Consider the following 27,083-nt stretch of genomic DNA (forward strand, 5'->3'; position numbering starts at 1 on the left):
GCCACAGTTGCTCCTCTTTTGTCTGGGAAGGCCAGGATAGCTCGGTGTACGGCTGACTTTAGGCCTGAGCCGTTCCTGTGAACTCCCACATCCATTCATTACTGCTGTTTGCACCCTGTGCTCGCCTTTCAAGGCTCTGGAGAGCCTCTTATAAAGTGACCTGGTAATATATTTGGGTACGAGCAGAGGGAAGTGTGTGTGTGTGGGATGGTGATCTCTGGGGATCTCATTGATTACTGGGATCAGTTGGATGTAGCCGGAGCTGGAGGCAGGTTCAATAGGTTGAGTTATGACTCAGACTGAAGGAAGATACAACTGTGTGGACCTCATCCCGATCATATAAAGCTTTTATTTTCACAGTTTTCTGGATAAATAGATCCATCTGTTGTATCCTCTGTAATGGTGATACTCACAAGTTGGGTAATTTAGATAGCCTAATGGCTCTCTAACGCTCACCCTCCTTACTTAATGTCACTACTTCTGTAAAGCTTTCCATTCTATCACAGCACATATGCAATTTACACTGATAAACGGAGCCGATTTAGTGAAAGAATAAATTTTTTGAGAGTACGAGTCCTTGGTTTCAGACAAAGATTTAAATGAAATGAAAAGCGTGTCGAGCGCACTCTTTAATATTTTTCTACTGTCTGGCTGCTGGTCCCCGGCAAATTCTCAGGCTCCATCTACTCATAATCCTCTTAGCAGGCATGAGGAAAAAGTAGTGTTTTTGTCTTGTCAACTTGAGTTTTCATCTCTGAAATTTTAAGATAACCTTTGGGGCACATTAGGCCCGGTATCGATCGGTACTGTTCATACTTTTACTCCTCTTTTTACCTTTCCCAACGCTTTTTGCTCAGTCTACCAAGTTATCCAGTAGGCTTTACACTGGGATGTTTCCTGAACCGGGACACAACTTATTCTATTATAACGTAAATAATGTCAACAGGTTAGTAAAGCAAAAATACTTTTTTTTTTCCTGCCCCAAACTGGTGTAGATTCATAAATAATCATTAACGCTGACAGGATTTCCACTGTTTAGGAAATGATGAATTCATCTAATAAATAGATTTAGTTAAAAACCACAAACAACATATTTGGGATGATGTATGTTAATTATTTGAGCTATTATTGCACCGTGGGACCCTCGACCCCTTCAAATAAACGGTGTCCTCGCTCCTCCCACTCTATTTGAAGGGTCACTTCACCCAAATTACTAATGAAATGACTATTTGCTCAATAGCCCATTGTGCTTTCTATTCACACAGGTTGTTTGTGTTGTTTCTCAAGGTTTTATGTCGGATTTTACATAAATGGATTTCCATTAGCGATGCTCACGTTTTAATGGAGCTTTTGAATTGAACGTCTCTTTGCAGAAACACGCGTAAAATCCCGGCCGCACAAGCCGGTCTCATGACTGCAGGTAATAGACAGTTGTTAATTTTGAGATTTTGCTCATTCTCCTTCAGTGGGTTTTTTTTTTTTTTTTTTTTTTTTTTTTTCAATTTTGGAAAATTTTATTTTACCAAAACCAAACTCAAATTATCTTTCGTGACTTTTATCTGACCGGTCAGAGGAGCTAAGTCATAAAAAGACAGTAAACAGAGAAACACAGGGGGAAATTAAGACACCGTCATTATATTTGAGAGTAAAACAATAACCTTTCTTATCTTGTAAAAGTCCCCGAAAGTAGGAAATACAGTTTGAACCTCAAATGGAGCTGTGTCGAGTGGCTTTGTCTCGGCTGGGCTTTGGTCTTCTAATGCCAAGGCTGGTAGTTCAATCCCCACCTTGACCTGTCTGCGTTTGAATTATCCAGCAGAGCCTGTTGAGACTGCTGAAGTGGTACAATTCTCAGGTGCGGGGAATAAAGTAAAACCACATGCTGTATTTATAGCGACGCTGACTTCATGGTGCCAGAAGTCGGATCCAGCTTCCCTTTGCAAAAACGTTCGGAGACAGATTTATTGTTTCATTCTAATATACACAAAGTAAATTTGCTATTTTCTTGTTTTCTTCATAACTGTGATATTTTTTTTTTCTTTTTCGTGCATGACCGGTTCGCCTCAAACAGACTCCATTAACTCTTATCAACAGGATGTCATGTGCGAGCGAGGGCTACAGTATGTTTTTATCTCGTTTTTAGCATCTGCCGAAATGAGCAGCAGCCACTGAGGCTGCAGGAGAGAGGTCAAAAGTTGCCATGGAAACCAGCGGATCAGATATGGCGGCTCCGTCATGCCCGATAAATGTGTGACACAACAAATGTGCTCGTTATTTTTGAATAACACATTCAATAATCCTGCATTGCAACTGGTCCGTTTGGAGAGGAGAGAATCCCAGACTGGCTGCTCTGTATTTCAATCAGGCAAACGGCCCGCCCGCCTCCCCCTGCCTCACAGAGTCTTATAAACGGCCGTCGCTCTGGATGCCATATGCCACACATCAGGGCGAACCCCCTCACAGTAATCATTATCAACTATAAACAGAGCGATGCTCCAGAGCTGATCTGACTAACTCTGGTTCCAGTGTCTCTATATGGTGAGATCTGCGCAGCTATGATACGATATGATGTATTATACCATTTTCAGAAAAGGTCCCGTTATGTATGTAGACAGAGATATATGTACAGCGGCCTGTTAAGTGCTTTTGGATGTAAATGACCTGCGGTGATGAATGGCGCGATACAGCCTCAGTGAGTTATCTGAGCCTTGTTTGAATCGGGACAGAATGAATCAGCACATTATGTGTACATTATGTAAATGTTTGCCGGTTTGGTTAATGGAGGTAAAGCCAGTTCACGACTGCCCATTATTCTTTCAAGGACTCGCTCTGGGGAGGGGCCCTCAATCAGGAGTGGAGTCAACCTCATCTCTCGCCTTTGTTTTTCTCCCCATCAGGAGCTTAAAACATGTTGCGGTGTGTTTATGTGGTGTATGCTAATGTGATTAGCTTTGGAAAATTCCATTCCGATCTGCTTTTTGCTTTTAAAACATTCCTTCTCTGTACAAGTAAAGGCACCGAACTGTTATTAGCTGTTGTTTAGATAGCATTTATTGATGTGGGGAAGAAGAATTCAGAGTATGAGTCAATATAAATATGGATGATCTTAGGTTCTTCCTAATTCTTGAGCACTACCACATTTAATAATTGGTCTTGAGTGATTATATGTTTGAATAAATCTCACAAGGGCAGAGGCATGAAAGCAACAATTAGCTGAAGATGAATGGAATTTAAACTAATGTCATGCAGGGAATTGGCTGAGGGTTTTTTTGTTTTTTTTGTGTTCACACAGAAGACCAAACAAACCTTGAGGGAAAATGAAGTTATTGAGATGGTTTATTTTATTTTTGAGGTGCATGCATGAAACAGTGTGCCAGTACAGTTTGCACTGCTGCCTCAGAGAATTAAATCAGGTTTACTCAGGCTCTGGTCTTTGTGTTTGACTTTCCTTCCTGTTGTGCTTTTGAACGGTTTTATCTTTACAAGCAGATTCTCTGACTTAGTTCACCTGGAGACAATGAAGACTTGGAGATAAAATTTTCAAAAATCAAATTAGGCTAAAATGTGATGGTTTTTATGATAACTTACAGCATCACCTGTTCTTTATCTGGTTTTATTTTATCTTCAGTCCAGTGCTCTCTCCTATTAATTCCACAGAGTAAGAGGTGAATGTTTCACTCTGGCTGTCACTTCATCGTTTAACTCAGGTCCTGTTTATGCAGCAAAACCACACACACAGAGAACAGTTTAACAAGAGAACAACAGTGAGTACACTGACATTCATATGAACAGATGACAAAGTTTAATTGCTACTTCGGGTTACTGTCAACTCTAAAACTACCAATAATACAAACGGGGAGTCATTTCACTCTGGAGGCTGCCATAGCTGTTATTGTCTTTCTACTTGCGCAATAGCGGTGTTTTACACAGAGCTGGGGTGTTTTTGAAAAGTTCCACCTTAGGGGCAGTTTTCAAAAAGTTGCATTTTCAGTGGTCTGCCAGCTGTGACTCCATTGTCAGGGTTTTTTTTTTCAGTCCCACTGTAGCAGGTTGAATCCTCCAGCTCCGCTGAACAGATTGGATGCTGGATTATTCTTTCTTCGAAAAGTTTCACTCAGACCAGCACATCTGGTCAGTCAGGAGTGTGTCTTTGTCTGTTTTATTGGTTGCTGCAACAGTTTTTTGTTGTTCATTTTTTCCCCCTGACAGTTGGTAGTAGGTTGACAGTCATTGGGAGGAAGTTGTGTCGGCGGAATGACCTTAAAACAGTGATCATAATCACAATATTTATATGTATCAGTGTGGTAACAATATTTTTGGATAATTTAACCCCACACGGACAAATTTGACCTCAAACATATATATGTATTTTTGTTTTCCTTTTTTCTGGGAAAATAATGGCGAAGGAAAAGTTTATTAGGAAACAACTGTGTGATGCTGATATGTAATGTATTATAAAACCTTGGAGCCATGTTTTACAGATGCAAAAAACAGTCCTTTACTGTCTAGATTTCTTGTTCACAGACTACACATGCGAGAACTACACTCTATATCTATCTATCTATCTATATATATATATATATATACTACACAACCTGTTCAACCTGTTTCACCACTATATAGACTACTCTATGCCTAAATAGATCCATATATGCTATACTACGAATGGAAGAGACTGCATTTCCCAAGTTCCTAAGCTGCCATTTTGTTCGGTTTTAACTCCAGAAGCAGACAGCCAAGTGTGAGAGAAAACACACCCCTGTGGACACAAGCCCTTATAGAGGACTTATAGGCTTTTCTCTGACTTCACTGGAAACGTCGTCCGCCAAGTGGAAGGCTTCTTCATCGCTCCCCAGTCATGGGAAACACAATCATCCAGAACCTGTAAACTCCACATAAAAATGCCCCTGAACACATACACATGTAAGGAACACTGTTTCTTTACATGCACAAACTTATTTCAAAGCAGCTTAATGAAAAAGAGGTGTATTGAATTAATTTCTACCTCGATGCAGTGTTGTGACAGATAGATTGTGTTGATTCGGCGTTGTTTTGCTCATTTGGTCATATCTCTCCCCCAGCCGACACACGCATCCCTCTTACTTCCAGTACATCCGTCTTGAGCCACTAAGGCACAGAACGCTTGCTACTTTATTCATAATACATGACTGAGCTGTTTATTTTTTGGGAGAGCTGTTTTTGAGTGTTGATGGTGAATATTAAAACGAGCCTGTGACAGTATGATGAGCTTCTTTTTATTGTTATTTGAAGAAAAAGTATCCTCATATCGATGATCCCTGGGTTTTGTATCCCAAACAAAAGAAAAAGTCATTAAGCTCAAACCGGAGAAGAACTCCATCATGTCACTGGTGTTTTTACCTCCAACTCTAATGGCGGGTTTCTAGGTGGTGTTGTTTGGATCAGCGGTCTCTGGCCTGCTTGTTTTCTAGGGAGATGAATTAGAGAGGAGATGGGCTGAGGCAGATGCCACTGTCTCAGGGAGAGGATGAAGAGGAGATTCATTACTTCTTGGCCCCGAACACACACACAGAGAGACAAACACAAACCAACACACACAACACAGAACCGGGCCTCATTATTTTCCCATTTCCATCAGTGGGAGGAAGTAAGGGGTTGCAGCCTCATCTGTGTGGGCGCTGACGTCTGCCCCTCCATTTATCACACACAGTGTCCATGTTTACACGGACACACACACACACACACACACACACACACAGACGTCTTTTGGGCGCACCTCCAGACATGTGATGCTCCTCCGAAGACAGCATAATTGGAGAAGCACTGTCACTAAATAAGATGGAGGTGCTGAGGTTCCTCCGGCTCTTACAGCAACAGTCTAACTAGCAACAAATCCATTTTCATGCAACTCTCAATCTGTTTCCCTTTTTTTCTGGTTGTGACTGTGAAGGTAAAGGACTAATCAAAACTTTATATTTAAACCTTTTAAGAATACTTATGGCAGATTAGCATTTTTCTTTAATCTGTACTCATGTTATTGAAATCTTTCTTTGTTTCGAGCAGTCCTTTTGGGAGTGACCCTAATCTACTCTACATTAGAGCTTTTTCTTACATTTCCAACAAGACCATTGTCCTCTTCCCCCACCTCAGGTCTCTGTGCTGCTGACAGCGTGGCATGTTTTATTGTTCACTATAACTCCAGTGACTCCATTTTGCATTGCCTCATCAATTGGCGGTAATTACACTTAACCAGCCCTGATGACTGTGGCCTCAGAGAGGGAGTTACTTACCATTACCTTAATTCTTAATGCATATGCTGTTATGGCTCAGGAGACAGAAAGAGAGTGGCAGTGTGAAGCAGAGGGGTGGTCACCGAACGGAGATTTGATAGGTAAAGTAGCTTTTTCCTGCGCAGACCCCCCCTCCTAACGGGAAAATTCAACCTCAAGTAAATGCAAGAACGTGGAATAACCTGATGAATAATTCACCGCTTGCTGCGCGGCACCACCGAGGCATGCCAAACAGCCACCACGGCAGGGGTGGCGTGTTGCCCTTTACAAGCTTTAACCCAACTTGTCCACTTGGGTTAATGTTCTTGGCAGAGACAGAAGAGTAACCTTCATAAACTCCCCCCTCCTCCAAACTTAAAGGTCTGCCTGCTCACAGTTTATTAAAGCAGCTGTTAGACTGTCTAGTTGCTGACCTGTATTTCACATAGTGAAGCATGAATAGGTGAGCTGTGTAAAGAAGTAGCACATATAAAACTATCCAGTCCTATTGAACCTTCAAGGCTTTATCCGAAAAGATATTTGGACGTGAACATTCATTACTGTTGTGCCGTATTGTTGTCGTCTCAACAAAACTAGCCTTTTATTTGTGGTGTTTGTTGTTTCTTTAGAAATGGTGTCTACCAATGACATTCGGTGCCAGGCAGAAATAGCTAATTAGGTGAGTTTTCTAAAGTGGGCTTGTTCATTGTTATCTGCCTTTCATTGCTTTAGCTTTGATGCTCAGAGCACAAAAGCTTTTTAAATCAGATTTGCTAAAAACTTTGATAAAGACATTCTATCATATTCAATGGCAAATACAGGCAGACAGACTGTTTGTCTAGAGGATGAAGAAAGACTTATTTTACAGGTGAATAGCTGACATAATTTGTTACACATATTGATTATTCCCAGACCACAAAATAAGCAATCAAAACATTATTAAAAGTGAATAAGCACAAATGTATGGCATTGAGGGAATGTGTGTCAAGAGGGGAAAAAATAGATTGATTCATCAGAATTAATTAGGACTCCATTGAGTGACCCTTGTGTAACGAGAAATGATGATCAACACAGTATCCGCAATCAACAGAGCTCCAGTGTAAATGGAACAAACATAAATTTAACATTACTGTCAGCTTTACCAAATTAAAGACCTGTGGGCATCAGGACCACTGGACACAGGGGTGTGTGATTGTATATTTCGTGTTGGTGTGTGGGTGCGAACAGGTATCATAGGGGTTCACTGTCTGAATGTAAAACTGTAAAAATGTATTACATTCTTATATTGTTTTTTTTGTATGTATGTTTACGTGTGTGTGTGTGTGTGTACATGTGTGTTTTATTTCTCGTTTTTCTGTTTAGATTTTGAACATGTATGAAATGAACTCATTTAAAATATATATCAGTAGGGTTAAACACAGCCAGTTTGATGACAGTCTAATTCCAGCTGCTGTCACAAGGTGAACAATTAAGCCTTTGTCGGAGTCTGTTTCACATGGAAAAGAAACAACATCAAAGGATTGAAACCTAATCGCACTTTGAACACATGGCCGCCATAAGCCAGTAATCTATGTAATCTGAAACCCTGTGGAGTGCAAAGAAAGACTTATTTTGCAGGTGAATCACTGGCATTGTGACGCCTATTGATTATTCCCAAATTATAAAATCTAAGTAGTATTGAAAGTGACAACGTGGAAAAGGTGTTTTAGAATTGTTAGAGATTGCTTCATTACTTCATGGGCCAACAATCTTGTAAACAGGACCTTTCCAAGAGCAGTCTGGAGTAGTAAAAATCCAAAAATCTGGTTACTTTGTTCTGGTGAAAAGGAGCAATATCGGTGCATCATACTGGAATAACACAGTAAATCTCACGTGTTTATAAACTGTAAGAACAAGTCAGGTGAGATGACTTGTTAGCAAAGTGAATAAAGTGTCATCCTGTGATGATTCATTCATGAATGAACCTGCTGGAGAAGTGAATGAATCATCACAGGATGACACTTTATTCACTTTGACACTTCGAAGTGCATTTTATTTAGCAAAAAATCTGTGTCATGGGGTGTGAAAAAATATCTATTTGGCGATATGTCGCGATTCTCAGCTACCCAATATAACATCAGTTTAACAGTTCAGCATCAATTTTTTTTTTTTAATGAAAATAGTCATTCATTTTTTCAACACACTGTGAATACAATAGGACTTTTGAACCTCTGCTCGAGTGGACTCGGGTAACTAAATCCCTCAAATTTTAGTTACTGTGAATTAGTTGTACCTGCTACGTGTTATAAAGCTCTCATTGAGCTATTCAGGGAAAACAGAACAGTTACTTTGAGACGTTTTAAATCAAATAGTTTTGACTCAATTTTCCCTCTGAATGATCAGTATCATCTGATGTATGCTTAAACTGGTGTTATCTCTTTTTATTTCTCTCTTTTTTTTAACTAAATAAATTATTGCGATATATCACAATATTTTGTGATATTGTTGTATTGCAACCCAAGTATCGTGATGTGTGTCATATCATGAGGTCCTTGCCGATACACACCCCTCATGTCGTTGATGGTAAATCGCGGAGGGAGAAGTATGATGTAAAAAGGGTGTTGTGGATTGGAACATGGAAATATGTGCCTGTGTAATATTAAATATCACAAATCAAATATTGCAAATTGTGTGAGGACAATGATACATGCAATAACAGTAAAATTGTTACTGAAACGCCAGTAATGACAGCTGGTCACACCCCATCCTTTGCGGGCAATTTGGGGTAGAGTATCTTGCTCAAGGACTCTTAGGCATATCCTTAGCGGGACATAAGACTTTAAACCTGCAAATTACATTACAAATTAAGAGACAACACAGTTTACCAAAGGAGCCACAGTGACAACATCATGCCATGTTTTTTGTCAGTGATGATAAAGGTTTGGTTGAACATCAAGTTTTCTGATCGCCTTATAAAGTTAGAATATAATATAATCCTGTTATTGACTGAACCTGTCCATTCATCCGTGTTTTTCGCTGCTTTATGTGTCCTCTCCTTTGTGTGCCAGGTTGAGCCACTCCCAAAAGAGAATATCAGTGAAAAAGAAACAGACAAATGCATAAAGGAAGTGGAGATTTTCTCCCTGTGAGGCGAGAGCACTAAAACACCCACACCACTCTGCATCCCGACATCAAACCAATCAACCATGTATAATTTGTGGATTTTCATTTTATTAAAAAAAGAGCCTGACCAAAAGAGTAATTCATCCCAGTGAGCTACAGTGTGTCGCTGTGTTTGTTCAGCCTCCAGTGAATTACAAGAACTATTAATATTAATAATTGTTAAGCTGAAAAGAAAAAACTGAAAAGACGTACAGCCCGTTACTGGTGAGATATACGCAGCTCTCAGAGTTGCAGCCAAAAAAACCCATGCCATCCATAGCTGTTGTTTCTGGAGCTGATCAGATAGCAAGTAACTGCAGCTGTATATCTGTTGTTGTGTATGGGAGCTTACTGGAGGTGGTTTCTACTACCTGTGACAGACAGGAGGATGAATATGAGGAGAAGGAGACGTCGGCTTTTCAGTAGGTGAGCTGCGGTTATTGGCAGCAGGGGAAAAAAAAAAATCACAAACCAAGTGTGTGCTGCAACTGCTGCTAACCAATTATTCAGTGCATCCACTGTTTACATCTCAGCATAGCAATATGTATTACATGTCACACAATAACTGAATGAGCTCCTCCCCAGTTTCCTTCCTCTTCCTCTTTTTATGCCGGCACGGCGCACGAAGCCACTCACGCTCATCTCTCATGTCTCAGGGAACGATATTCCGTTTACGGAGATATCTCTGCTACACAGCCGCCATCGTCGGAGTGGACTCATCGCAGAAATAGATGCATCACGCCCTCGCCCACCCTCCAAACACATCCATCCGCCGCCACAATCACACTTTAGTGTGCGGCAACAGCTGACACCACATAGATACAGCTAGCAGGAGGTAGTTATTGTGGAGTGTCGCCGTGAGATAGAGGTCACTGCTGCCAAGGAGTTGAGAGATGGAGGGAAAGGAAATGTTCTGACAGTAAATTACATGTTGGACTCTCATATTCCATCAGAGGTTTCTGCATGAAATGGATGTTATATATCAACAATATGGCTTATTAGCCTTGTGACCCACAGAGATAAAATGCGTTAGAAAGCATTATTCAGCAAGCTGAAATTACACACCGTGTATTTCTTGTTTTATTTGTGCTTCCTTATTGAATGTGATATCTTTACACACACAGTTATGGTAGATAAGTTCTTTACACTGCTATCCTTTATAAAATCTGTCATCCAGGAATGTTTTCAGATATTAAAATCGGTTTTGTCTCATATATATACTTTTATTTTTTTAAAACTCCATCTATCTGTCTGTTCTCTCTCTCTCTCTCTCTTTTTTTTTTTTTTTTTTTATCAATGCCATATCTCAGAACCACCTTGAGGGCATTTCTCCAAATCCAGTTCGTACTGTCACTCTCAGTAAAGTGATTAGATTTTCCTGGACAAAAGGCGAAGTTTAAGGTCGCTGTCACCTCATATTTGTTCCATTCCAGTCAATCAGAGGGCAAATGTGTGTGGCAAATACGGCTCCGAGGGCCTGCTGAGAAATGGTGGCTTTAGTGATGCAGTTTATGTTGTGACGGTACCTGGTTAAATTAAAATTCAAACATATCCCTTCTTCTCAGATTACTTGCCGAACATATTTAGTAGTTGAAACGTCATGTAAAAGAGGTCTAAGGGCTATTTTAGACTGTTTGCTTTACGGATCCGGAACGGATGTGCAGAGGAATATTGCGTCACGCAGCAGGAGCTTCAAGCATAGATATATGGCCATAGATATGGCTATTAGCATTAGCCCTATTGTAATAAATGGCTGTATTTCCACCGAATGCATTTTAATTGTAGCGTGACGCACCCGGCAACAGAGTCACAAGTGATCCAACAGCGACTCTGTTTTCTCTTCATATGGCAGCCAACATACCGGGGATTGGAGGCAAGATGGCGGACTCTTGAAGCCACGTACGACCGAATGCCAGTCCTCCAAAAGAAAAATCCTACCTTGCACTCCACAACGCGTACTTATTTGGCAGAGCTCCAGATCCGCTCTTATCTGGCGGAAACAAAGCAATTTACTACAATGGAGGCTAATGCTAGTAGCCATACACAAATCTATGACCATATATCTATGCTCGAAGCTCCTGCTGCGTGGTGTAATCTTCCACTGCGCATCCATTCCAGATCCGTAATGAAACCAGTGTGAAATGGCCCTAAGTCAAGCATGCATATGCATACCACTCATCAACTGGGCTGCCAGTTCCTGGAGTGAGAATGTCACATGGAGAGACCAACCACTACACACACGTAAAGACATTTCCATCAAGTTGTTTTGAATATTGATTGTACTACTGACTAATTTTAAAAAGTTCAGCATTGCTTTATTGGATTGATAATTATCATGGATCTCTTCATGACACACTTATACACAATTTGTCAACATTTGTCCAGTGTGGCATTGATTTTTGGAACAAAGCTCGAGAAAGCCGAATTACCAAATGATGTTAATCATAAATTGATCATTTTCAACAGTTAATATCTGTATTTATATTCTGTAGCAGTCCTCTCTGCCTATATTACATGAAGTCTGGTCGACCATTAATTCCAACTGCTGACTTGGCCTGTTAATGGAGACACACAGCCGCGAGGCTATGATTCCAGATTAGGATTTACTTTCAGACTCCAACTTCAAAAATGCAGCTCGAAGGCTTGCCCTGTGAGGTTCTTCACAGGGCAGGCTGCCAAGTAATAACTTCTCTAATCACTTTTCCCACATGCCCATATTTCTACCAGAGTAAAAAAAAAAAAAAAAAAAAACATCTACAAAGGGAGCAAGTCACCCTCATTTTCAGAACAGGAAGCAGCTGCTGTACAGTATCATCACCTCATTAGCCTCACATCTGTATAGCAGCATTGTGGAGGTTGTTACACGCTCTCGGCCTCCTTTTTGCTTAATTTTTCCTTCTTCCTCCCCCCTCCCTTCTAACCGTGACCCCCCTACCACCAACTGTCTTCTCTTCATATCTCTTGATATCCTCCGTTGGCACAAAATAAAAGCAAATTGCTTGTCAGTGACATAACAAGGCTGTTTTTACCCATGAAAGACATTACACAAATGTCATTCAGGTCAGCGGCTCCCGCTGGTAATCATGCTGGGACGGTGATTAGGTGAAATTAATCGCAGGTCTCTGTCGCTCATGGCTGACAGCCTGGGAGACTGAGACACGCTCCCTTCCCAGGTGACTTCAACAAAATCAAGTGGAAACCGCGAAAGACATCAAAGCCGAGAAAAAAAATAGACAAACTCGCGTTAGATTAACTCCCTAGAGACAGTCCCCCCCCCACTCCCAAAAAAAGAAAGGTGTCTGAGTGAGTGTCTGTGTGGGCGGCGGGGCACGAGGAGGTGGAGTGAGATAATGTGGCCGCTTTCTTGCAGGTGTCTGCGTTTTTAGAGGAAGGTCAGGGGACATGAAAGGAAGGAGCGTAGGTTTTTGATGTGATAATGAAGCGCCTTCTTTAGTCTCCGTCTTCTCTTTTATCAGAACCGCTCACTTGCGCCTATTTGTCCAACAAATGCTGTCGGCGGGCCGTCAGAGTGCAGGTCTGCATCCTTGTACGTAAACGGGAGCGATCGGCACGCGCAGCTTCTGTTTCTCACTTGTGAGAAGAACGCGAATGCTGATGGCTTGACGGTTACGCCCTTCCACACTCGTCTTGTGACGACTCCTCTGACTCACGCAGGCATTGTGTCTATCCACCATTGACACATCTGTGCGTCACACCCCCTCCCCCTGCTCGGAGCCTTGGGTTTTGAGGCTTGTCATGGTCGGTGGAGGTGAGCGGGTGCGTCGCTGCGGTTGGCGTGCTGAAGCGTTTCACCGTACATGGGCAGATTTACCGGCCTGTGAACGCATAAACCTGCAATGACAAACCCTAACAGCTCTGGCACGAGCAGCCTGTACGCTACAGTTTTCCAGCAGGCTCGGGGATTTAAGCCACACAATCAGCCGAGCGGAACTTTAGAAGCTAATTGCACAAGAGTGGCACACACGCACATGCTACACACAACATCCTTACAGGAGGAAGACTGATGGCGGAGGTGGAATTTTGTTTGAAATTCATCAAATTTTAATCCAGTGCGTACATTTCCATATTTCCATATTTATCTCTTTGCACTCCTCGCTTCCACTTCCTCTCTGTATGTCATTTTTGCCCTATTAATAGCTCCTACCGCGCATTACCTAATACACATTTATCCACTAACACACGCTGAGAAACATGTCACCACCTATTAAAAAAGAAGACGGCGTCCAGGACATAAAGACACACGGATCCCACAGGGGCTGTTAATAAATCACTCCATTTCTGCCCCCGGTTGAAAGGTAACAGACGAGAGAGAATCTGGGCAGAGTCAGAGATGAGATGTAGGATTCATACTCACCCCCCTCTCCTCTGTAATGAATCAGTGTATTTACTTAGAGTGATCTGCTCCTCCAAAATGGCCTCTCAATTGCGACGTCTTCTCGCTCCCCCTCCTCTGTTTTACCTCTGCCCAGCCCCCCCAAAGGTAATTGCTCTTACCTGAGACACTGTAATGGATCCTGGATGAAGTATTGACCGCCGCTAGATTTTGATTAAGGGGCTGTAGGGCAGAACACGTCTTTAATGAAACTGAGGAATCAGCATTCTCGGGCTGGTGTGTGGAGGCTGTGGGCGCTGTGCATCGTGGCCCACAGGCACCTTGATTAGGACCTGATCCTCGGCAAATCCAGGGGTGGGCCACAGCCACTGAATTAAAAGCGATGATTTCATCCATTAATAATACCTAAGGCGTGTGTAGTTTTTCTCTGGAGGCTTATAATCGTTAAAGATTTGGGTATTCATTTACTGTAAGCTGTTTGCTCTTACCTCACTCACACATTCACCTCAATCACTCACCTTGCTGCTCACCCGCTGGTGCACTAACTCACTCATTAATACACTCAAACACCCCCATTCGTATGCAAAAGGTCGGCCTTTATCAGTGAGAATTTTAGCATGAGGGAAACTTGCATTAGCTCCTCTCAACCGCTGCCTTAAATTGCCTTTTTTTGCTCGTGTTAAAAACTGATTGCATCTCGGACGGAGATGAAAGGGAAAACAGCGAGCTCGCTGCGTTCTTTGAGCGTGCAAATGGACATAATCTAAGAGGCGAGCATTAGCATGCTAAAAGACACCACAGCCATGATGAACGCCACTTGCCAAGGCTTAATACGATAGCCGGAAAAGATGATTAACTTTGAATCCATTTAATCAACCACAAGCACTTTCTCGAAAAAAACCAACTGTTTGTTGTTGGGGTAAAACTCTCCTCAGATGTGCAGAGAAATGGGCACAGATGTGTTAAATCACAGAGTGGCTGCAGCGCAGCGGAGGCTAGCCAAACAGCATTCTTTGAAGTGATGGACATCAAACATCATTTTGTGCAAAGTATTTGTCATCCTCTCTCATGTCTGAGGCCCACAATGGAGTGTGACTTGGAACACACTGCTGCCTGATATGACTGGGGAAGTCGATGTGCCCTTGGGCTGCATCCTATTGACTTAAGTAGTTGAAGCAGTGGGCTTCCCGCCTCCTCCGTCACATCGACCCCGTGTGCATGCCAATAATTTGGTTCTTCCAATGCAAGGAAATTTCCGACCCTTCAGGTCAGAACGTTAACCACAGTCAGAAAGTGAGAAACATCAGGAGAGCTGGCATTTTCGAATAACAAGAAGGTTTCACACAGTTCTGGTTCATTATTGCTGCCACAGCTGAGCAAATACATATTTAATGGTGAAATGTGGTTAGCGTGATTGATCAGTCCACAAAATCATTGACTTGTCACCAGCTGGCATTTATTGTGGGTTTTTTTTTCTCTTTGTGCTTGTTTGCGTGTGTGTGCGTGTGCGATCCTCTAACAGACCTTGATGACCCGGTGGTGACGGTGCATCAGAGCATAGGAGAGGCCAAGGAACAGTTCTACTACGAGCGGACCGTGTTCCTGCGATGCGTGGCCAACTCGAACCCTCCAGTCCGCTACAGCTGGCACCGCGGGAGGGAGGTCCTGACGCAAGGCTCCGACAAGGGGGTGGAAATCTACGAGCCTTTTTTCACACAGGTAAGACAGAGACGACGCGAAACGAACATTTCATGTTAGAAAGAGCAGCATCTCGTCCATGAAGATATGCTAAAAGCAAAGGCAGTTTTCACCTCTTTATCAAACACAGTCAACAACACAACCATTTTGCAGAAATTGTAAATCAGATTACATGTTATATGTAAATGTCCAAGCATAAACACCTCCCAGTCTTTAGCTCAATGTGGGGCACATCCGAAATTGCCATAATCATGATGGCAAAAGCACTAATTTGTGTGTTTATTTTGTGTATTTGCCAGCCATGGTAATCAGTGATTCCCATTAGTAGATACGTTTTCCACAAATCTGTGCTGGTCTGAAACCTTGAGTGAATCCGGCGCTCTTTGCTGTGTTTGCTTTTAATACATAGTTTTATGTTTTGGGTCATGAATTCATGTGACAGACCGAATCAGACTGTTCATAAGAACAAATATAAGTTTTTAAGACTATAACTCTAAGACTATAAGAAACAAAAACCAAAAACTTTGTGACGGACTGTCTCAAGATCTGCTCATCAACGTTGACTCAGCATGCTCTCTTATTAGGAGTTACTCTCATGGCCAGAGCTAAGTCGCCACTGAGGCACCCAGCTGTGTGTCACTGGAGGAAGAAGGGAGAAAGAAAAAAATCCACTTATTTTGTTACAACTGAAGCAGTTTCTTTCTTTCTTTCTTTTTTCCCAGAAAAAAAGTTATATGTCTCAATACACTCACGCCACAGGAGTTTATTTGTCTTCCACTGTGTTTTTTGTAAAAGCTACTTTTTTTTGTTGAGAGTTTCCAGCAGTCGCGATTGATAGATTGAGCAAAACATCTCTGCCTCGACAGACACAGAACAAAAGATTATGAATTATGCAGCGGTCCCAATTACTAGAATAATGACGGTATCAAAAAACAACAACAACAACAACAACAAAAATTGAGTGATGAGCTCTTCACATAAAGTAAACAATGTTAGTGACAATCGACTTTTTAAATTTATGGTTATTAAAATTCATGCGCACTGTGATAGTCTATTGATGATCAAGTTTTACATATACTGTGAGGCTTCAAACACAAAAGATAAATATTTAAATGATGACCTTCATCAGGCTCTTGTGACACAATGCAGAAGGAACAATAACAAGCTGTCACAAGACACGCACACCCACACACACTTTCTGCATTTACATAACGATATGTGTAAGCCAAAGCTGTAAATTATTGAATCAACACAACATCTTATTGCAAAAGTGCGAAACTGCAGTGTGATTTACTGAAATTATGGAGCTGCTTTTTTTTATACCCGCACTGACGACGAGTGTCGTTTGTTTCGAGACCGGAAGGCAAAACCCCCTCGACACCATGTTGTGCCGCGAGACTGTGAAACTTATTAACCCCGCGAAGAGCAATATCAGTTTCACTAACCCACTCACCCAATAATAAGGCTTCGCAGATGAAGAACGACTGGCTTTTTTCTTCACAAGTCATTTCTTTTAGATGAGCGAGGGGTTTCTCTCCACAATCTGAAAATTGAGAAGCTTTGTTCCAAAAAAGGGATTTTGTGCAGTCAACAAAGAACTGATTGAGATTGCTCGGTCGCTTGTGAGGGGGATTGTAGTTTCTTGAATTGATTGAGTTGAATGTGGCTTGTAATGCGGAACTGGGCGTCAGAATGAATGCAAATCTTATGAGAAAGGGGGGGGGGGGGAATAAAGGCGTTCAAGGGGGGAAAAGAAGCTCGAGAAATAAAGAGGGAAAGAAAAGGGAAGTGAAATTGATGTTTGGCCAAATGGAGAAAGATGGCTGCGAACTAATGGAGTGGGTAAAGGAGTCTGAAGAAGAGGCACAACTGGGCCTCTGGAGACACTCCTTCCTCCACCCTGCTCTTCATCCCTCTCTCCTCCTTCACACTGCCCTCTATCACAGCTTTAATTGACTCTGAAAATTTAAGGGCAACCCCAAACCGAGAGTTTAGTAATGTGTGATTCCAAACACATCCTCCCTAAACTCCCTGTCATTTACCGAAATCATTGGAGAATATCATGATTCATCATCAGCACATATGAACTTTCCCCAAACAGCCGCAGACTCAGGAGAGACTCAGTCCTGTCTGACCTATATTAATGCTGGAGGGTCAAACTGAGCCACTTCTGTCCTCCAGGTAGTTTTGTAGTTACCTTCAACCTTTTCTCTCTCCATTATTCTTCATTCAAGCTTCACTCCGGCACCTTTTTTCAGCCTTGCTAATGCTTTATATTCCCTCTGATACCGTAGAAATGCAGAGGTGGCATTTCCAACTCTGCGCAGAGAATTGTTTCTTAATTAAGTGCGGCCCAGAGCTGCAGTGTTATTTTGGAACGCTTACTTTCTACTGTCTGTTACTCCCTCCTCTACAAAGCCACAGACATGGCACAATTATCAAAGGTACAAATCAGCCAGTCCTCGTCTCTTGTCAAACGCAGCTCTTAAAGCGTTGGATCGTTTCAGCTGTTTGTGATGGATTTGATGTTTTCTTTTGGCACGGTGTTCTATTAAACACGTTGTCAAGATCTTAAAGAGGAACCCAGTAAAGGCTAGTTATCTTTAATTACAACATTGCTCTGTCCAACTTTCCGACTTGACACCTTTTTTTAAAAAGGGCTGTGAGTTTAAATTGCATGATGGTTAATAACTCATTTGCATGATTTATAGATCTGCAGCCAGACATTTTAAACTATTCCCTAGATTTCCCCAGAGGAAAAACCTAAATGTTGTTAGCATCACTACAAACTGTTCAAATTAAAATTGAGAAAACAAATCTGGACAAACAATATTCTCACCTGACAAAGGCTCTGCCCCCGTTATTTCCTTTTGCCCTTTACCGAGAGCTATTAGGGCCCGTTCTTAAAGCCCTTGTGTACTTCAGCATTCAATCTTTCCTTCAATATTTCCATCAATTTTCCCAGTGCATTTCGCTTTAATGTGTTTGTCCTTACCATTCCTTTCTCTGCTCCTTGCATTCTCTAAATAGATTTTCCTCCCTGTCCTCCCCCCTGCTGTGAGGAAAGTGTACGCTTTGAATACCGCCAATCTCATCCACTGATTTCCAATCCAGCAGAAAAAAATGTCAGGGGAAACAAAAAAGGAGGGTTTAAATAAAGGTTCTTGGTTGGTCTAATACAGTAAAGCTGTCTTAAAAGATGTCGGTGAGCGCCGTGATCAGGAGCACGTGACGGGCTGGTGTTCTACTCTGCATCCCCGCCGTCCTCATTCCCACACCCTCACGTCGGAGCGCGCCAAATCAAAGGTTTACATCCTGACCGTAACCTTCAGGGCAGGACTCGTGGTCGACTGGCACAGCTGGAATCACACACTCATTCTTGGTATTATAGCTGTTTCTGTGGAGCGATCACCCACAGAGCCTGTCCTTTTTTCTAATGCTCAGTGGTTAAAAACGCTGCAGGATCTTTCTCTGGAGGGTAACATCAGTATGGAGTCAGTGGAATTAATGATTTTTTTTTTTCTTGAAGAGAAGTATCATTTTTTAAAGAAGAAGTACTATTGTTAGAATCTGCTCCCTTTTTATTCCACATTTTTCTTTGTAAAAAAAACTGCGTACATATTCATCCTTTTTGACCTTTTTTTTTGGAGTTGGTTAACCTTTATCTCTTTCCCAGTGCCCAGTTGTTCCTTGATGCATTTCTTCTTCTGTACTACGTTGATATTTTTGCACACATTTGCATACCAGTGTTGGTTTGGTCTGAGCTGCAGGGGGAAACAAAGATTTTGAAGCTGAAGAACCTGCGTCCCCAAGACTACGCCAATTACAGCTGCATCGCCTCGGTCAGGAATGTGTGTGGGATCCCTGATCGCAGCGTGATCTTCAGACTCACCAACAAGACAGGTACGCCAACCCAAGCCACATGTTCACTTTTTCATTTGGAAACAGCAGAATCTACAAAAGATTTTTCAGTATTGAAGAAATAAAAGCAGATGGAAACAGATTAATTAGTGTGCAATTTCTTTTGTCGCAGTTTTAACTGAGCCAGTCAGGGGTGTCAAACAAATGGTCCGTAGGCCTTAAAGGGTTCATTGAAATATGTAAAAATAAAAAAGAAAACATTTTATTTCAGTATAATTAAAAGTAACTACCGTTTCTGCTTTATTCGCTTTTTGACTGCACTGTTCTCGATAGTGTATAATAATCACATCAGTGATTCCTCACTGCTAGCAAAATAGATTTTGCATCCAACTCAAACTGTGAGGAGAAATTTGGAAAAAACAAACACGCTGAAGGCTGCAAAGGACATGGTCTGAGGACATTTCACTGTATGTTGCACCAGCTGGCATCAAAAAATTAGCTTCATGAAGGGATTGCACTTATTTTTCTCTAAACTAGTCAGCTTGTTTAGATTTTTCTCCAAAAAACCAAGAATATCCTGTACCTTGATGCAATAAAACGTGCATTTTGTCTCTCTCTCATTTCTCTTCAGCCTCCCCGTCCATCAAGCTGCTGGTGGAGGATCCTATCGTGGTGAATCCCGGACACACGGTGTCCCTGGTGTGCATCACCACCGGAGGCGAGCCGCCCCCGATCCTCACCTGGGTCAGCAGCAACGACACGCTGCCGCAGCGGAGCGTGGTGAAGGGGGGCACGCTCACGCTGCCGGCCATCAGCTCGGACGAGGCGGGCGTCTACAGCTGCGTGGCCAGCAACAACGTCGGAAACCCGGCCAAGAAGTCCACCACCATCGTGGTGCGAGGTGAGAAGCCGTTCCTACGTGTTTCGCACTTTTTCCAGATATTTTGTGTCCTCAGTTAAATTTCAGTCAGAGTGGACCTACAAGCTGTTACCATAGCTCATTGTTATTCATAAAGTCGTTCTTTTGTGACGTATTTAGAATTATATTAATGTTAGTAACTATAAATGAGTCTGGTAAGCACAGCTGCTATCACTGGAATGATCCTAATGACTCTTATTAACAGTTGAAAGCACAGGGTCAAAATCACATGGAGCTTCTGGCCCTGTGGAAAACAATGAATACACTGCTAAGGAAGTAGTTACGCATATTTAAAATATATATACATATATATTGGCTAACTCTTAGAATACCATTAAATATACTTTCTAGAGAATCCTCTCTGATTACCTTTATAAGCTTAAATTATGCCATGTGGCTATTATGAGAGCAGATATGCCGAGTAAAAAAAGTGAGCTCGGGGTATATAGGTCAACCGGTGCGAAATGGCTGCGGCAGCGCACCGAGCTCACGAATAAAAAAGTCATAATATTGCCTAGTGTTAGATCCTGACCTGTCATGCCCACCTACTCGAATAAATAATGAAGCAACCTGTGTACATGGAGGAGATGCTAATAGTTTACACCCTGTAGCCCCGCTGTAGCATTCAGAACAATACAGATGCAGTTTATATGAGTGTTTTAATGAAAAACCTCTATTTCTGACTTACAGTAGGTATACATGTCTTAAAAGTGACACACCTTATAACACGCCACACCATTTCTAGGAGGTTTTGTGAATAAATTATTACAAAACCTGACAAAAAAACATTCTAAAATAGGCTCTCATACATAATAGGTAAACACTTTAAATAACGGCGTATCTAAACTTTCACTCAGGCAGGCTTTCCTCTCCCGATCCCTGCAGCCATCAGCAAAATAACACTTTGATTCTACTTTTGTTTTGGGTGCAGTCGATGCAAGGAGAAGCTTAAATCGCCATGAAGGGAACAATTTATCAGCAGTGGGGATACGCATAGTGTTAAATGTGAAGGATACATCCCTCTGTGAACCTCAGTAAATCCCACCCTTTTAATGGCTTCATAAAGCCTGAAACCAAACGTGTGATTCATCCCAGAGGCTCCATATTCTGTCCTTCTGTCCATATGGTAAAAGTACTTTTGCATACTTTCAGTGCAAACTTTAATAAAGTTTGTAATTTATTTTCTAATTACATTTTAATTCATATTGAACTTATTTATTTTTCTCATTGCCCTTAAGTTATAAAACACGCGCTCACTGGGTACAGCTACTTAATGCAGCTGCGGTTACTAAAATTCATTCAAGGATGATGCTCCAGGCGAAAAAGTGTGAAGCCATTAATTAAAATACTCTGATTCAAGGAGTAGTTACCAGTAATCTAACAAAAGCAGCAGGATGAGGGCCACTGCAGTTCGTTCGGCCATTGTGAGGAAAATGTTTTTGTTTTTTTTCCCCCCCATCTGCTCCTCACCTGAGTGGCAGAAACACCCGTATCTGATCAGACCGCCGCTCATTACAGGAATAATCGTTTTCTGAGTACCAATTTTTGCATTTTCATATCAACAGTTCCCCATTAAAGCAACAGCCTCGAGGATAATGAGTGCTTCCAGGTTTAAACCTGGCTCGTGACGCATACTGTAAAACGCTGTAATCATATTTGTGGGGTAATACTTAAGACGGGCAATTTTACCATCTGCAAAGAAAAGCCGTTTGACTATAAAACTGGCACAGATGCAGCATAATGCATGAGGAAATCGACTTTCATACTTTTAAATCGATTGCTTATCACTAAGCCGGAGGATTAAGGGCGGTGTGTGACTATAGGCTTTCATCTGTGACACAGCGTTGAATGTGGAATTGCAGGTGAATAAAATGAGGCATTAATTAGTGGAAGCTTTACAGTCAAAGCAGCATTTAGTTGATCCAACAGCAATAAGTGTGTCTTTTAGGAAGGTTTTGACTTTCTGCAAACTACACACACACACACGCAAACTGACTTCTGTTGCCATGTTTTACAGGGAAATTGCTTTGACAGCATTTCTATTTTTTTTTTTTTTTTAAATGTTATCTACAGAAGCAGACAGTTTTATCTGATCTTGCAATTCAAGGTGAAAATATGATACTCAGAAGAGTGGTTTAATAGTTTGGCAGTAAAATATGTGTTGAGTTTTCACCCTCAGTCCCTGGCAATCTCTTCATGGATAGATTAAAAAAGTTGTGCGACCAGACTCATTTGCTTCACTTCAACCAGTGCAGAAGGCGGTGTTGAAAAAGAACCTGCTCGCCCATGCTCAGAAGTACTGCATTTATCTAAATTAATTTCCCTAAAACCCAGCGTACACTTAACACTCGTCCTCAAACAATATCCTGACTGGAGGAATTGTGGTGAGTTTTGTTGCAGGGATTTGCTGTTCGCCACCACACAGACATAAAATTTCCATAATCTGAGTGTGTGAACAGATTTAACTCCCAACAATGGCTGCAAATACACATCCAACCCGCACACAAGTTAATCAAATGTGAATCTTGAGAGTTGCAGACGAGCTCATAAATGTATCTCGCAGACTTCTCCCTTCATCTCTGAGATTATGCCACAGCTCCATCATCAGGTCACCTCTGTACTCAGCCCGTATGAAAGCATTTATTTATGCAGCCATATACTCCGTGGGAGGAAAATCAAATCATCCACAAATCATTTCTGATGGCCCCCTGACAGAAAAAAAGCCCTTCTCTGTGTTGTGAAAGTGCCCATATTGTCGAGGACTTAAAAACTAAGAGGCTTACATCAAAGAGAAGATGTCAGGTGTCCCGTGGGAGCAAATAAGTCAGAGCGCACTCACTGGAGGCAATCACAGCAATAAATATCACAACCTCAATGATGTGCCACGCCGCTGCGGCTGACAACAGTTCTCACAGGGGATCCTCTCATACATCACCAAAGTTTTCTCTTTTTTTTCAATAATAGATTCTGTCTTTTTTTTTTTTTTTTTTTTAAATAGCATCACAACAATTCATATATTGAATGGTTTGGGACACCCGGCTGCCTGAATATTACTCAGGTCCTTTTTTTTCTCCCTTGTTAGCTTCAGACGTCGGCGTTAACAGGGCAGCAGCACAGCCTGGTGTGAGGTGCAGCGTCACAGCATCTCAGCAGCGCCTCATTCAGACGCTCAGCGTTCAGCTCCTTCTCTGCATTCAGCGGTTTGCATCAAAAATAGAGGTTTTTTTTTTTTTTTTTAAAGGGCACTGGCACAAAGCTAGAAATGTTACATAACAATTTTCGCTCTGTACTCAGCGTCTGAGCAAAGGCATAGCTGTTGTTTATTCCCTGGTCTTCAACTGTTGTGACACATAAACAGCTCCTGTGTCTTTAACCAGTCCTCATAGACACTTCCTATACCTGCTGATTCCAGACCAAATATCAAGCACATTGGTGTCATAGTTTTGTCCTTAGCAAAGCGCAGTTGCAGCAGCATTGATGGAGTAGTGAGGAAGACGTGCATGGTGCAGCAGTAGAGGAGGCGGGGGACTGGGTGAGACTGGAGACAGACCATCTGCTGTGGGACAACTCAGAAATGCGAAGTCACATTTCAGTCAATAACCAAACTTCAAGCAAATGTCTCGTATGGTACAGTTATAAAATGGACGCATTTTAATCCTCAAAGGTCAACCATAACTCAGCAGAGTGAAGTGACACATTTTATTTCCTTTCCTTGATTAGACACAACTATCAGTCCGAAACAGCCGGAGAGGAAATCCAAAGAGACTGAAAACCAGGAAAAAATAAATAAACCTGTCATGAGGAAAATTGCTAGAAAGCAATGCTGACATGGGGGTTTACAAAGACAATCGGGCGACTGTGGTGAGAGCGTAGCCACAGTTAAATACGCACAGGAAGCTGATTGGAATCCGAATTACTGAAGAAACTGAAGTGATCTTGACTTAAAGTTGGAAGTGACGAACAAACTAGGAGCCGAAAGAACAAAACAAATCAGTATCATGTGCACAAAGACTGACATTACCCACACGCATAATTATCAGAGGAACAGAAATGCGGATTATGACTATATTTTAGACTGTCATCGGTGACACTAATCTTGGTTTCCCATCTTGAAGTTTGGATGACTTCTCACACTGAGGGCAATCAGGTGCGGCGAGTAAAACACTTTCAAATAACTTGGAATGATGTCTTAAGCGTATCAAATCAATGAATTATCACACATCACAGAGGAGTCAGACTCTGAAATGACACAATTAGTCCATAAGTGGCAAAGCCAATTAGGGATCAATATGCAACAGAAATTAAATTGGAAAAATTTGTGTCAGGCTGATGAATAGGCGCTCTTGTCAGTGCGGCTGTGGGATCACAAATTACTGACAGTCACCTAGGAAGAGAAGCGAGGGTTCTTAAATGACATCTAATCTGCACAAAAACTACGCTTTTAGTGACAAACTGTCACCAAGTGCAAGTCTTGGATCAACATACTTGAATGACTTCTCAGTTTAGCACGGACACCGAGCGATATTATCAAAGCAAAGTCAATTTGAAAGGAAGACGAACTTAGATGGCGTCAGCAGTTGATGGGAGACACTCCCAAGTCCAAGAAAACATCACAGATGTCAGAGTGAATTTGGACCAAGCCGCAAAGATCACATAAAAGCTATAAAAGCCCGCAGCAGGCCTGTTTTCGTTTTATTTATGTGACAGGCTAGCAAACTCTGAATCGAAATGACAGAGGGTGGGAGGTGGGTTGTCTGTTTAACATCACTAATTAACAGGAGGTGGGTTCAGCATGTTATCACACTTCTCCGGATCGCTCTCCTGAGTCTGATGAGCTGTCACTGACGCAAATGCAATTTTGGGATCATCGTGCACCAGATGATCGTTGCCGTCACGTCTCTGCAATAGCGCCACGAGAGATCAGCCTGCAAACCTTCAGCTCTACTGTAAAATATCCGCAAACTGACGCTTAATAATAACATTTAAAGTATCAACACAAGTGGCCTGCAGATTGCCGCATTTTGAAAGTGAGTCGTTAAAGCTGAACTGTGTTTGAGACTTTCTTTGTTTTCAGGACACTTTCTTCGTTGTTTGTTTGTGCTTTTTCTGCAACGTCTGTCACCCTTCCTCAAACTGACTTTTCCTGCACTTGAGTGTCACGCCGCATGAAAACAAGCTCACAGCATCTCCCCATAATAAAGAGGCTGGTATGTGGGCTCGGATTCCGATGTGCTAAAACTCTCTGACTTCAGTAGGAAACTTCAATCACCACGGATAGAGTCACATATTTGAATTCAGGAAAAAAAACAATCTTCACTCTGTTTGACTTTATCATCACTCTATGTTATGTAAATTCAGTCTGAACCCTGCACGACAACCCTTTTCATTGTAAACAAAACAAATGATTACGAGAATAATTACAAGTATTTCTGTAAAGCTACAGCAGAAGACGTTATGAGATGAATGAATGCATGCTTTTGTCGACGTGTGGTTGATTCAGATGAGACATGGGCAAATGGTGGCCTGCGGATCAGTTATACAACAAATATGAGAAATTCTGACTTAATTTGAGTTGTTAATGGAAGGGTGAGGGTCACTTTAAGCTTTTTTTTTTAACCACACACCATTTGAATTACTTCAAATTGCTGTATTACTGAGTTTATTTCACGGTGTGAAATGATCAAATCGTCCATGTTGATTAGAATTAGAGACTCACATTTAGCTATTTTCGGTCAAAAGCTGAATCTTTGGGGTAGGTGTGCTCAGTTATAATTTGACAGAGAGTTTCACCCTCAACCCTCCAGTTTCCACAGAGTCTATCAAACAGGAAGCACACTGTCGCATCACTTCCCGTCCCTGTAGAGACACCAGCTCACCTCATTAACAAGTCGATATATTCTCATTTTGGGGCGAGAGTGTAAACTACCCCACCAATCCTTTTAATTTCAAATGATCATGATGACGAAAGGATTTTGTGCGTCGCTTTAACACTGAGCTTGCTCTGCACCTTTGGCTTCTCTGTTGTGATGCCAATGCTAATTTTCAGCCGGCGTCTGCAGCCGTGCAAACCTTCCATCAGCTGACGCGCTTCTCCGAGATGATTAGTGTTGGACTTTAGTGAGTCAACGCTGGTGCTGGCTCGTGGTGAGAGCGCGCTTTTTCCTGCTTCCACTCCCCATTCATTTGACTGAGATGCTCAATAAATTGGCAAAAAGCTTGAAGTGCAAACACAAATGGAGACTGCATGAAGTGAGCAATTTTTTTATTGCCCACAGTGAGTCTGGATCTTCTGCACGCTCGCACAATTTGCAAATCAATCACACATGATTTCAATCAGATTTCACTGAGGCTACGCAGGAAAAGTTGGCCGTAATGTGATACACTCGCATTACATTGCAGCTGAGATGTCATCTAGACATGTCATGAGTAGATTACCTTGTTTTCTTGTCAAATAAAGTATTTAATTATCAGTGTATAATCATATTGATTTATATGTAAATAGAAATGATCATGTTACATTGTTTGGAATACTTCTCTAACTTTTACAGCAGATTACTAAATTCACACATGAAAAAAACGCTGGTCATCTGTTTGTGTGTGTGTATCGTGAGTCACGTGCACGTGACAAACCAAACCAATTGGTTCTGCCTCACTGGGTTCATCCTGCATGTTTTGCAGGGTCACTCTGTGGCCTCATCCTTGCCGACCTCAGCTTGTTTACGCTGCTCTCCAGTCCTTGAGAAGAGCGAGCGAGCCGCCGTTGCCAAAGGGGGCAGCGTGTGTGTGAAAACACACATCTCTCCCCAGCAGATGGTCGCTTCTCTGGCCATACTGTCCCACCAGCCAGACTGCCTTCCAGGGC

The 27,083-nt window shown here is 41.9% G+C and overlaps 1 protein-coding gene across 4 annotated transcripts in view; it reads left to right on the forward strand.

Annotated features, from left to right (window-relative positions):
- The window catches only part of LOC115401948 (MAM domain-containing glycosylphosphatidylinositol anchor protein 2), a 183,010-nt gene that overhangs the window by 78,864 nt on the left and 77,063 nt on the right, over window positions 1-27,083 (forward strand). For 2 of the 4 annotated variants that reach the window (XM_030110342.1, XM_030110344.1), the window contains exons 4-6: window positions 15,266-15,462; window positions 19,209-19,344; window positions 19,934-20,203. In XM_030110342.1, the coding sequence (XP_029966202.1) occupies window positions 15,266-15,462; window positions 19,209-19,344; window positions 19,934-20,203 (603 nt within the window). The remainder of the gene's footprint in view (window positions 1-15,265; window positions 15,463-19,208; window positions 19,345-19,933; window positions 20,204-27,083) is intronic. The other 2 variants (XM_030110343.1, XM_030110345.1) reach the window with 1 other exon arrangement.

This window comes from Salarias fasciatus, chromosome 15, assembly GCF_902148845.1.
Source record: "Salarias fasciatus chromosome 15, fSalaFa1.1, whole genome shotgun sequence".
NCBI lineage: Eukaryota > Metazoa > Chordata > Actinopteri > Blenniiformes > Blenniidae > Salarias > Salarias fasciatus.